The 13,478-nt window shown below is 41.8% G+C and overlaps 1 protein-coding gene across 1 annotated transcript in view; it reads left to right on the top strand.

The window, feature by feature from the left end:
- Nucleotides 1–13,478, top strand: part of LOC115179354 (low-density lipoprotein receptor-related protein 1B) — a 203,359-nt gene that overhangs the window by 111,633 nt on the left and 78,248 nt on the right. The window contains exons 38-49 of the mRNA XM_029740789.1: nt 432–592; nt 1,029–1,156; nt 1,806–1,910; nt 2,131–2,400; nt 9,317–9,506; nt 10,046–10,250; nt 10,764–10,956; nt 11,704–11,829; nt 12,080–12,208; nt 12,427–12,546; nt 12,835–12,948; nt 13,276–13,425. Coding sequence (XP_029596649.1) covers nt 432–592; nt 1,029–1,156; nt 1,806–1,910; nt 2,131–2,400; nt 9,317–9,506; nt 10,046–10,250; nt 10,764–10,956; nt 11,704–11,829; nt 12,080–12,208; nt 12,427–12,546; nt 12,835–12,948; nt 13,276–13,425 — 1,891 coding nt within the window. The remainder of the gene's footprint in view (nt 1–431; nt 593–1,028; nt 1,157–1,805; nt 1,911–2,130; nt 2,401–9,316; nt 9,507–10,045; nt 10,251–10,763; nt 10,957–11,703; nt 11,830–12,079; nt 12,209–12,426; nt 12,547–12,834; nt 12,949–13,275; nt 13,426–13,478) is intronic.

The following is a 13,478-nucleotide window of genomic DNA, read 5'->3' as shown; positions in this document are numbered from 1 at the left end:
AATACTATGAAATAAATAATACAAATACCGAGCTATATTATTTGGTATTATTTTTTGTTTATTATTATATTATTTCAAAGTAATACAATTGCAAAAAGAGATTTTGTTGAGCAAGTAAAAAATTTAAAATAAATCTCAAAAGGATAGGCGTCAAAGTTATTGGCAATCAGTGGGTGCAGGCATTGTATTATTTGTGACCCGAGAGGGAATCAAATCCATGACGTTGATGTTGCTAGCTCCACACGCTTACCCACTGAGCCAAACAGGAGGACCAGGTGTTTTTGGCCCCCAGAGTGCACACGCAGCACTTTAGCCTCCCTCTGATCTTCCAGGCTGAAGTGGCATTACATTCTGCTTTGTGTTATCTTTTTATAATGATACTCTCCCACCATCATATACCTGAAGTTTACTTTCTCAACATTGTATTCTAGGAAAATAAATTATATTGGTGCGACGCCCGCGCCGACAAGATAGAGCGGATCAGCCTTGAGAGCGGAGAGAGCCGGGAGATAGTACTGTCATCCTCAGCCAGCAACACAGCGGATCTGTTTTCAATGGCCGTCTATGGGGCTTACATATACTGGGCTGACAGGTAATTTATTCTTCCAGAAATGTTATAGTGTAGTACAGTCTCTCCGAACAGGCTCCATAGAAGCCTTTGCCAGCTGCTCTACCCTTGTTGGATGAACCACCTGCACCACAAGGTCACTTTAAATACCAATCTAATTGACAGAGAAAAAGGCAGAACATTTAGAACAGACACCTCTCTATTTAAATTGTGCGTACCTACCTCAATGTCATCCACAAGGGTAGCTAGGTCCCGTCACCTTCTGTCAGACCAGCTGTCTAGTGTATTTGAATGAGTTCTTCTGTTTTAATTAGACGAGGGCCATTGATTATCCCCGTGTCAAACTTCCTGTTACCTGGTGTCAAGCTCCCTCCTCTTCCTGGTGTGTGTGTGTGCGTGTGTGCGTGTGTGTGTGTGTGTGTGTGCGTGTGTGTGTGTGAATGCGTGCGTTCGTGCATAGGGCTCATGCCAGAGGCTCCATTCGCCGAGGCGTCAAGAGTTATCCAACGGAGGGAGCCATGACTCTGAGGAGTGGCCTGGGAGTCAACTTGAACGATGTCAAAGTCTTTAACCGAGGACGGGAGAAAGGTTGAGGTTTCAACTTCATTATCACGTCCTTATTATTTCATGTTCTTACCTGGCTGCCAGTACCTGCGGTTGTTAAGTGTTCTAGAATAGACCTGAGATTAAAGGGCCAATCAGCAGTTGAAACAATAACGTCGTCCTTCCCACCACTGTTTCAGTAAAAAGCTGAAGGATGGGGCTGGAAAAATGTAATCACTCTCAAATGCATAAACAGAGGTATGGATGCAAGGATATCCATGATATCAAAATTGGAGTTTAACCATGTTTTGTTAACATTTCCTTTGTTTACAAACATTGGAGTAAAACAAGCTTATATTTGGTGTTCTGTTGGGGTACAACAGTTAAACTAAGCTGATGAGGCATTTATTTATAAGTTATATTATTCAAGAATCAATAGGTACAAATAATGTATTATTATGCCCAAAAATGGATGCAGCAACTGCTGATTGCCCATTTTAATGTGAAGGTATTTCAACCTCTTGCAATACAGAAACGTAATAGCTGAATATTGATTTAACATTGATACTGCAACTTCAAAATGGAATCTTATTCCTTATGGTCAAAACAACACATTTCAGATTGACAGCCAATAAGGCTGTGGAGAACCTGACTTGACCTCTGACCTTTGACCCTGTAGTTGACTTCCCTACAGGAACCAACCCGTGCGGCCAAAACAACGGAGGCTGCCATCAGCTGTGTTTCCACCAGGGCAGTGGGAGGAGGACGTGTTCCTGTGCTCACGGCTACCTGGCTAAAGGTAATCAGTGATCTTTTGTGTTTTCATTCATCTCTTTTATTGCCTCTTGTTTGCTTTTTATTCTTACATTTATTTATTTTTACTGTTAAGTGTGTAGCGATTTTAAATGCACTACTAAAGTTTGATCTCATTTTTGTATTTTTTCCCACATCAAAGGGTTCTTATTTCAATTAATCACAGTTTCAAAGGTTCAATTACATAATCATTGTCATTTGATTAGACGGTCTCAGCTGTCACCAGTACGATGGCTACCTTCTCTACTCTGAGAGGTCGATCCTGAGGAGCATCCACCTATCAGACGACAGCGATCTCAACTCTCCCATCAGGCCCTATGAGAACCCTGCCTACTTCAGGAATGTGATAGCGCTGGCCTTTCATCACCAACAACAGGACTCTGGAGGCACCAACCGGATTTTCTATAGTGACGTTCACTTTGGGAATATACAGGTTGTCAATGACGACTGGACTGGACGGAGAGTGATCGTTGAGAGTAAGTTCACTTTGATAAAGTGTGGTATTTGTTTGTCTACTCATTTATCCATTACTAAATGAATTACTACTGTTTTGAAAATGTTTGCTTTATCATATCTACAGATGTAGGATCTCAATTTGAGTCAATTTTGCTTCAGCAGGAAAATAATCCTGCAGCAACAAGAAATGTGAATTTTTGTAGGGACAAATCAAGTCTGAAATTTCTAAGTGGTAATGACAAACTGTAGAAGCCTTTTTAAACCTCTACTACACTGCTGTGCAGGAAATTCTTCAGCAACCAAAGAGTGATTAAGATTCTACATCTGTAGCAAAGAGTAACAGGGGAAGTGGAAATCCTTGTAGAATGTACTTGCATTCTTTTCTCACCTCCTTTCACATTGAATGCGTTCATTATTTCATTTCTGCACCATACTGTAGCTTCCTCCCTGCCTTCAGAAAGATGAGAGAGAAGACTGATGAGCAAGTAAAGCTGCTGTTTCAAGTAGTGAACATTTCTTTCCCCCAATTTCAAAAGTCTTCAACTCTCCATTGACAAGAGCTCAAACTGTTACTTGTAGTGTGAAACCAGGGGGATCCCACATAATCTGACTGCCTTTCATGTCCCACTGATGTCAACACTTAGAGGCCGACTGAAGCCTCTTTCGTATGTCTGACAGAAACTCTGATCTTTTGCCATTTCCATTGCTTTCGTTTTGCTGCTGATAGAAGTAGCAAAACTATCAAAGACGGCATTGTACAGCAAGATGAGATGTCAGTTGCAGTGATTTTAGAAGTGATACATTAAATGTTATCTAGTTCTATGGGAGTTGTATATGATGAAAGGAATGCTATACAGAGAACCTCTAGGTGTATTAATGTTGTATAAGCCATTTAGCAGACGCTTTTATCCAAAGACTTACAGTCATGCAGGCATACATTTTACGTACGGGTAGTCCTTGGAATCGAACCCACTATCGTGGTTTTGCAAGGGCTGTGCTCTACCAACTGAGCTAGAGAGGACCAGAATGTGGTGTAGGTGTATAAAAGGGTTGGCCTGAGACTTCCTGTGAGGAGTGGGGTTGATAGTTGGTATTGGCATTTCCTCTCTCATACAGGGGGGCAAATCCATCTTCGTTTGCAGCCAACTGTAATAGGTGATGGATGGCAAACAGGAAGTGATGTCCTGACCCCTTCTGTCCCCTCTGTAAATCACTCCGCAGAAACTTCAAACACCACAGACACGTTCAGTCAGTTCCACCATGACATGTTACCTGTTCTATTCACACTGTCAGGGACAGTTGACTACTACTGGCATTTCCTCTCCCTTTTTTCCGGCCTTCTAATTCAAATTCCGTCCAACAATCATCAAAATATATGTATTTCATTTATGTTTCTTTCTGATGTACAAGCATGAGAAATAGAGGAAAATATCATATTAATAGACACCAATGACAACTAAAACAACAGGAAAATGGTCTTATTATTCTATAAATGTTTTGCAGCCCAGACCGATAAGCACTGTGATTAAATACACTACATGACCAAAAGTATGTGGACACCTGCTCGTCGAACATCTCATTCCAAAATCATGAGCATTAATATGGAGTTTGTCCCCCCTTTTTTGCTACAACAACCTCAACTCTTCTGGGAAGGCTTTCCACTAGATGTTAGAACATTGCTGAAGGGACATTACTGAAGGCCACAAGAGCATTAGTGAGGTCGGGCACTGATGTTGGGCGATTAGGGCTGGCTCGCAGCTGGCGTTCCAATTCATCTCAAAGGTGTTCGAGGTCAGGACTCTACCCCAAACTGTTGCCACAAAGTTGGAAGCACAGAATCATCTAAAATGTAATTGTATGCTGTAGTGTTAAGATTTCCCTTCACTAGAACTAAGGGGCCAAGCCCGACTATGAAAAACAGCCCCAGACAATTATTCCTCCTCCACCAAACTTTACAGTTGGCATTCGGGCAGGTAGGGTTCTCCTGGCATCCGCCAAACCCAGATTCGTCCATCGGGTTGCCAGATGGTGAATATGATTTATCACTCCAGAGAACGCGTTTCCACTGCTCCAGAGACCAATTGCGGTGAGCTTTACACCACTCCAACCGACGCTTGGCATTGTGCATGGTGATGTTTGTGTTGTGTGCGGATGCTCTGCCATGGAAACCCATTTCATGAAGCTCCCGACGAACAGTTATTGTGTTGACATTGCATCCCGAGGCAGTTTGGAACTCGGTAGTGGGTGTTGCAACCTTGGCGGTCCCGTTCGGTGACCTTGTGTGGCCTACCACTTTGCGGCTGAGTCGTTGTTTGCTCCTAGACGTTTCCACTTCACATTAACAGCACTTACAGTTGACAGAGGCTGCTGTAGCAGAGCAGAAATTTGACGAACTGACATTTTGAAAAGGTGGCATCCTTTGTTGTGCCACGTTGAAAACATTACTCATATGGTGAGGACTTAAAACTTCCGTGTGCTTCGGTTTGGCTGGTGCATATAGGCGAAGCGAATGAGTGTGCTTGCATACTCCATTAAAAGACCTTTGTTTAAAAAATGAGAAGAAAAACAGCAATTGTAATGTTTGTCCATATTGAGACGCCGTAGTCAGAATGAATCTAAGATAACTCCAAAAAAAATCTGCCGTTCATTTTGACGTTTTTGCCGAGGAGATCTTAGTCACGCAATTTTGCAGTATTTCTCAATGAAAATGTTTTCATGAAAACGAGTCGTCTCTTGTTAATTGACAGCTGTCACGTCCTGACCAGTATAAGGGTTATTTGTTATTGTAGTTTGGTCAGGACGTGGCAGAGGGTATTTTGTTTATGTGGTTCGGGGTGGTGTTTTATGTAGTAGGGTGTTTGATTTATTATTTCCGGGTTTTTGGGGTTATGTTCTAGGTTTGTATTTCTATGTGGTCTCTAGTCTTTTGTATTTCTTTGTCTAGTTTATTGGGGTTGGACTCTCAATTGGAGGCAGGTGTTTTCTAGTTGCCTCTGATTGAGAGTCCTATATATGGGTATGTGTTTGGTTAAGTGTTTGTGGGAGATTGCTTCTTGTTTTGCCTGTGTGAGCCTGACAAGACTGTTTTGTTGTTCGTGAGTTCTTCGTTTTTGTTATTTAGGTGTTCTCTTTATTTAAAAATAAATACAAGATGAGCATCCACATTCCTGCTGCGTTTTGGTCCTCCATTCCCGACGACAACCGTTACAACAGCAAACACTTCATGGAGGAATCCCTACTGTTGACCAATCACCGACGAAGGGGCGTAGACTTCAGCTACCGACTTCGGCTTGCTCGAAAAACCCCTTGTCGAAGACCAAAACAAACTTAATCGTCACAAAATGTCATAATAATATTATGCACAAACTGTTCGGAACTGTTTCGGATGGGAAGCATGAGGACGCTTTTACTCTCATCCTATATAGACATCAGTGGCGGTCAGTGCCGGTTAAGATAAGGGATGACTATTTTTTTATTCATGAGCATGGCCTTATTTCTTTTACTTCATATTGGATTATTTTGGATCACTTTCATTCATATTCCATTCACCCAGTTTAATGTATCATTGGTAGGTTTAGGCTACTACATGATACTCAAATTTTCCCTATACCCATCATGAGGTTGCTACAAACTAGCCTATGAATGAAAGTTTACAACGTAGGTGCACACAGGTCGAGAGACAAATTCGAGTTGACAGACAGTGACACATGGACAGCCAGTGACATTCAATACCACCTTGCACACTCTGCCTGCATCCAGCTGATATAGGGTGTAATCATTAGTCCAACTGTTGCAAACGAGAGTTTCTATTGGGCAAATTCAGTTATGTTTATCCCTGTTTTATTCCGTTTGCTTCCATTTAAGAAACGTGTTTCAACAGAATCCGCGAATTGAATACACCCCTGATCACGCCTAAACACAGTTCACTTTCATAGCAGCCGTGTTGTATTCCTTCTTGCATATATGTGCTCTCCGCCTCTCACCTTGTCCCTTCGCTTGTGGACTTCAATGCACAACACATCAGCTGTATGTGACCAGGCAAAAAAACATTTCCAAGCCAAACCGCTACACACAACCTACATCATTGACACCATATTAGCTAAAGTAACGTCATAGTCAGCATAGCTAATAGAACTAACCCATTAGTAAACCTGCTACAATCATGCAGTAACGTTAGTGTACAGTCAGTAAGCAGTTACACCGGCGTGCCCCGGTGGCAGTAAATTAGTCAAACCAAAAGCTTACCTTGACTTGGCAGAGTTCCAGGGTTGTGTTGGAAAGTCATAGCCAGCTAGCTAACACCGCATCCCTCTGTTTGAGCTGGGTGTTTCAGTAGGCTGAACTAGCTAGCTGTATTTGCTAGCTAAAAAAGTGAAACTGAAAGTGAAAAAAAATACTCTCTTTTTTCTCTCTTGCTTCTCCTTCATTTTTTATTTTATGAAATTCACTGTCTTTCTCTCTCTTTGAGTCATCTACTCACCACATTTTATGCACGGCTAACAGTGCTAGCTAGTTGTAGATTATGCTTTCAGTACTAGATTCATTCTCAGATCCTTTGATTGGGTGGACAACATGTCAGTTCAAGCTGCAAGAGCTCTGATAGTTTGGAGGACGTCCTCCAGAAGATGTCATAATTACTGTGTAAGTCTATGAAATGGGTTGAGAACCACGAGCCTCCTAGATTTTGTATTGAAGTCAATGTACCCAGAGGAGGACAGAAGCTAGCTGTCCTCCGGCTACACCATGGTGCTGCCCTACAGAGTGCTGTTGAGGCTACTGTAGACCTTTTTAAATGTTTATTTTTTTATTTTATGAAATTCACTGAGTAGGGTGGTCCTCCCCTTCTTCCTCTTAGGAGCCTCCACTGATAAACATATAGTGAATATCAATGTCAATAGATGGATATGACATTTCATCTGTATGTCCATCTGATATAGTGTTTTAGGAGGAATCAGCTGAACACACACACACCCACCCACACACACACACACACACACACACACACACACACACACACACACACACACACACACACACACACACACACACACACACACACACAGAGACGCCTCGGAGGTGTTGCAGTATAGTTCCCTAATGCACATAGACAGCAGATCCCCGTCACCCCATAGCCCCTGTAGCTTCTGTGTAGTAGGCTAGGCTCCATGCTGACTTGGCTCAAATATATCTGACTGACCAGGAACGGGGAAGGAAGATCCATCAAAATCACAGAGGGGGTTGGATGTTGGAGAGGAAGGCAATAATGGTTGTCCTTATAGGAGGCTAGCTCATGGAGAAAGCACCAGCACTACTCCCATATAATGATTAACGAATATGATAATTAAGTATCTCTTAAAATAATATTTTTGTCAACCATATAGGCCTATCCCTTGTCCAAACAAGTGTGTGATATTACCCTATTTGCAGAATTTATTCTGAATGCATTTGGGCAGATGAAGAGAATATGAATTTTTTTCACTTGTTTAAAGATTTCTTAGTGGTGTTGCCTGTTTGTACACTGGCTGTGTTCTCAATTATTTGTATTACTTTTCCTTTTTTTACTGGTAGTGAATGTTGATTTGTATGTCCTAGTTTGTGCTATTGTCCTGTCTGAATGCAAAACAGTGAACTGTCTTCTATTGTTCATCTCTTAGCACAGTGGGACATCTTTACACCTGCCTAGGCTTGTTAGGTTCCATTCAAAAGAGTTTGGCATTGATTTATCTTTTAGGAAGAAACTACCGTTCGGTACAGCGAAACATGAAATATATTCACGGGATGTCCAGGTGTATCCTGATGAAGGTTATCCACATTCAGACCCAACCAGTTTAAAATCAAAGTATTCACAGAGTGTTGATCGCTACCCAGTACAGCTGACCACTGGATTCTTTCATGCCTAAATGCATTATGTGGAAACCTCCATGACACCACCATATGAGACAACCTTTACAAGGTGTGCCAGATATATATATATATATATATATATATATATATATATATATATAATATATATATGTATGTATATGTATATATATATATATATATATGTATATATGTATATATATATGTATATATATATATGTATATATATATATATATGTATATAGATATATGTGTATATATATATGTATATAGATATATATATAGATATATATATATATATATATAGATAGATAGATAGATAGATAGATAGATAGATAGATAGATAGATAGATAGATAGATGAAGTATGAAGTTTACATACACTTAAGTTGGAGTCATTAAAACTCGTTTTTCAACCACTCCACAAATTTCTTGTTAACAAATTATAGTTTTGGCAAATCGGTTAGGACATCTACTTTGTGCAGGACACAAGTAATTTTTACAACAATTGTTTACAGACAGATTATTTCACTTATAATTCACTGTGTCACAATTCCAGTGGGTCAGAAGTTTACATACACTAAGTTGACCGTGCCTTTAAACAGCGTGGAAAATTGGCTTTAGAAGCTTGTAAAGGGTTTAAACACAGTTTCCCATGCTTGTTCAATGAACCATAAACAACTAATGAACATGCATCTGTGGAATGGTCGTTAAGACACTAACAGCTTACAGACGGTAGGCAATTAAGGTCACAGTTATGAAAACTTAGGACACTAAAGAGGCCTTTCTACTCACTCTGAAAAACATAAAAAGAAAGATGCCCAGGGTCCCTGCTCATCTGCGTGAATGTGCCTTAGGCATGCTGCAAGGAGGCATGAGGACTGCAGATGTGGCCAGGGCATCGGCTAACCACGGCATGAGGACTGCAGATGTGGCCAATATACCACGGCTAACCACAGCTTACTTGGTGTTGCGTGGTGCATAAGAACAGCTCTTAGCCGTGATATATTGGCCATATACCACACCCCCTCGTGCCGTATTGCTTAATTATATCAGTGTTATTGTTCCTGTGTAGATGTGGGGTCAGTGGAGGGCCTAGCATACCATGGAGCCTGGGACTCGCTTTATTGGACCAGCTCCACCACAGCCACCGTCAGCAGGCACAGCTTGGACCAGAGCCTCCCCGGGGCCTTCACCAGAGAGGCTGTGGTCACACTGGCAGAGGACGACCACCCACATAACCTGGCTCTGGAGGAGTGTCAGAAGTAGGTGTTAAAACTTCCCTGCTCCTATTGTCTTATACACACTTACACACCCGTATTGGCCTTCAGTAGATGCTCACTTGGGTATATGGGTTGTGGTATGTACTCAGTTAGCAAATCTATTGAAAACTTTTCTATCAGGGGAATGAGGTTTATAGCTGCTCTGGGGGAGTGTTAGAAGTGTTCTATCATCATTTGTTACTGATCATAATGTCTTTACAGTGGATGGTTCTTTTATGTTTTCTTTGCCTCCCTTTTATACCCTGTTTTCCTTCACAAGAACATGAGGCAGGCTTAAAAATGAGTCAATTATTTTGCTTTAGAATGTGAGGATCGAAACACGTTTATATCTTCAGAAAATCGAGATAGAAAAAGCATGTTTGCGTTTTCCTGGGAACATGTTTTGTTTTTTAATGGGTATAGTCATTCAGCGTAGACGCTGATGGTTGATGGATGTTTACAATATATTGAATGGAGGTGCATCCCATCTGCTTGCTTCCGTGAAAGTCTCAATAATGTTTTTTTTTTCACTGCTGATGCAGCCTGATGTTCTGGACTAACTGGAATGAACTGCACCCCAGCATTATGAGATCCACCCTGTCAGGAAACAATATCCAGAGTGTCGTCACCGCAGACATCCTCACACCTAATGGACTCACCGTCGACCACACCGCCGAGAAGCTCTTCTTCTCCGATGGCAGTCTGGGAAAGATTGAACGATGTGAATATGATGGCTCACACAGATATGTAAGGAGAACAAATATATATATATATATATATATATATACTGTATGTTGTTCGGAATAGAATGATTAAGTCATATCTTGTACAATCTTCAAAAAAAAGGTGCTATCTAGAACCTTAAAAGGTTCTTTGGCTGTCCCCGTAGGAAAACCCCATGAAGAACCCTTTATGGTTGCTTGTAGAACCCTTTTGCTTCCAGGTAGAACCCTTTTGGGTTTCATGAAGAACCATTTGTACATAGGGTTCTACCTGGAACCAAAAAGGGTTCTACCTGGAACCAAAAAGGGTTATCCTATGGGGACAGTTGAAGAACCCTTTTGGAAACCTTCTTTCTAAGAGTGTACCATCAGATTTGGAACTTATTCCTGCTGTCTCATACCTCTTGTCATGCTTGAGTATGTGACGTCCAAGGTTATGTTGATGTATTTCAACCGAAATTAATACGACTTAACTAATGACTAAAACATGAGCATAAAACCAATTTAACACCATTTTCTTATTCCGTTCATTCTGTAGGTGATTGTGAAGTCAGGTCCAGGAACCTTCTTTGGCCTGGCTATCTATGGGAACTTCCTGTTCTGGTCTGATTGGGTAGGGAGGGCGGTGGTACGCTCCAATAAGTACACAGGTGGCGACATCAAGGTCCTCAGAGCCGACATCCCCAACCAGCCAATGGGAATTGTTGCAGTTTCCAACAATACCAACAATTGTAAGTGAATTCTATACAGGACATCAAAGCAAAACTCACTTGTCAACATGGAGTCTTCTATACATCGCAGCCTGTGATGGTTTGCATGTGGTTACAACCCTGTGTAGCAGAGTTTGACCATTTGGCAGAACATTATACAAGACTTCATATAGCCCCACCTGCCCTCCCTGATTAATTACCACTCAATGTAAATCTGTTATTGAATAAACAACTCCAAAAATCCCAACCTCCAGTGCCACAGGCTACCCCATGCTGTCTGGCCTGTGCTTCACCAGAACCCAAGCTTGGCACTGTGCTTCAGCTGAATCTGTACCATCCGAGCAGAGAAATATATCCTCTCTCTCTCTCTCTCTCTCTCTCTCTCTCTCTCTCTCTCTCTCTCTCTCTCTCTCTCTCTCTCTCTCCGACTGAAATGAGCAGACATGTGGGTACTAAGGGGGCAGCATGATGGCATGGTTTATAGCTTACCTCTCCATACCACTGTCCGAGCCAAACACAGTTCAAAGAGGGTCCCCAACAGAGAATTCTACCTTTCTACCACAACACTGACCTTGAAAAGTTTTCAGTCCTTGATTTCAAATATTTGGAAGCTGAAACTCTTTATGGGAGGCACTGCAAGTAGGAAGTAAAGCATGGCATTTGGACTTTAAAAACATTGAACAATATACTGTCCTATTTATTTGGAGGTTGATGTGTGTTTTCTGTAAGATGATGTACGACAGTACCCATAATGCTCTGTTTTTCCAGGTGAACTGTCCCCTTGCACAGTGCTGAACGGTGGATGTCATGACCTTTGTCTTCTGACCCCTCACGGCACAGTCAACTGTAGCTGCAGAGGAGAGAGACTACTGCTGGAAGATAACAGATGTGTATGTAAGTCTAGTACCTTGTCTTTTTCCCTCTAATTCATTGGGAAACAGCATCCGGCTCAAAGGACCATGTGAACGTCTTGCTAATAGACAAGTAGACAACAGGCATCTGACAGTGTTACTGTCAGATGAAGCAATGTGAGGGGCATTGAAGAATTACGTTCGTTGGAGAATGGAGATATAGCAGAAAGCAGACCCTTCTGTTTGGATGAGGAATCAATCAGAAAAATATCGATTTTCTCTTCTTTTTGCAGCTGAGAACTCCTCCTGTAACATTCACACTGAGTTTGAGTGTGGGAACGGGGAGTGTATTGACTATCAGCTGACATGTGACGGAATAGCACACTGCAAAGACAAGTCGGATGAGAAAATGCAATACTGTGGTAAGTAAACACCAAATATGTGTTACTGTACTAGTTCACCAGTGCTCAGATGAAAATCCCTACCAAGCCCCGCCGGGTTCTTGTCCAGTAGAATGAGTTCAGACTCGCTCACTTCCTGAAATCCACGAAGGCGAATCTCTTCCTAAAGTGTCTTTATTTTTTTTTAATCTCTTTCGTTTTTCTTCCTCTCCCTCTTTACTCCTCTTCCTCTCTTACAGATAACAGAAACTGCAGACGGGGCTTCAAGAGCTGCTATAACCAGCGCTGTGTGGCCAATAGGCGGGTTTGTGACGGGGTCAACGACTGTGGAGATTATTCCGACGAGGTTTATTGTAACAGTGAGTAATACGAATCTGATGAGTTTACATGCCCAGTGTGACAGACAACATCATCTGTACTACATTACTACTGCATAAACAAATAAATAGCTTTAGGGTGAACTCCTCTCTCTCCTGTTAGATTTCATAGAGGAACATTTCTCCAAGCAAGGAGAATATTATCCATTCTTTCAATTATCTCCTTCTAGTCCACCTGACGATGAACCAAAGAGACGGATTTCAAATAAAACATATTTCTACCCCTCGTTTCTTCATCTTTTTCTTTTCGGACCTGTATTTTCTCTCCAGATTCCACATGCTCTCCCTCAGACTGGCGTTGTCTGAACGGGGTTTGTATTCCGGCCTCGGCCCGCTGCAATCAGATCATCGACTGTCCCGACGCCTCAGATGAGAAGAACTGCAGTAAGACAAGCCTTTCTTAAAGCGCCATAACGTATCTTTGTTAAGGCGACACACTATCTGTGTTAAGGCGCTGCACTGTATCTTTCTAAGGTGCTACAACATTACCTTTCCCAAGTAGCTGGTCTGTAGGCTAGGCCTGGTCGTGTGTGTTATTAATGTTAGATAAAAGAAGAAGAAGGAATTTCTCCCCGGAATTTGAAGTTATTTTTAGTTTTGTTATTAATATCAGGGCACTACACTATTATAGATAAGACAGTATATAGCCGGGGAAAGTCAATCGCTAACCTTAGCCTTTGGATATGCCGGTCCAATGACCGCTTCCTTTAGGCAACACAGGCTGCTTGGATTACTACATGCTGGGGGTGAAGGAGACGGTGTTCGTCAGCTGCAACTCTACCTCCCTCTGTGTCCACCCCTCCTGGATATGTGACGGAGCCAACGACTGTGGGGATTATGCAGATGAAACCAACTGCCAGAGTAGGTTTTTTCCCCTTCCCTTTTTTTCTCTTCTGTGATGCTAGTTCTGTCGG

This window comes from Salmo trutta, chromosome 39 (genome assembly GCF_901001165.1).
Source record: "Salmo trutta chromosome 39, fSalTru1.1, whole genome shotgun sequence".
NCBI classification, from domain to species: domain Eukaryota; kingdom Metazoa; phylum Chordata; class Actinopteri; order Salmoniformes; family Salmonidae; genus Salmo; species Salmo trutta.
This window is presented reverse-complemented; position numbering and strand designations above follow the sequence as displayed.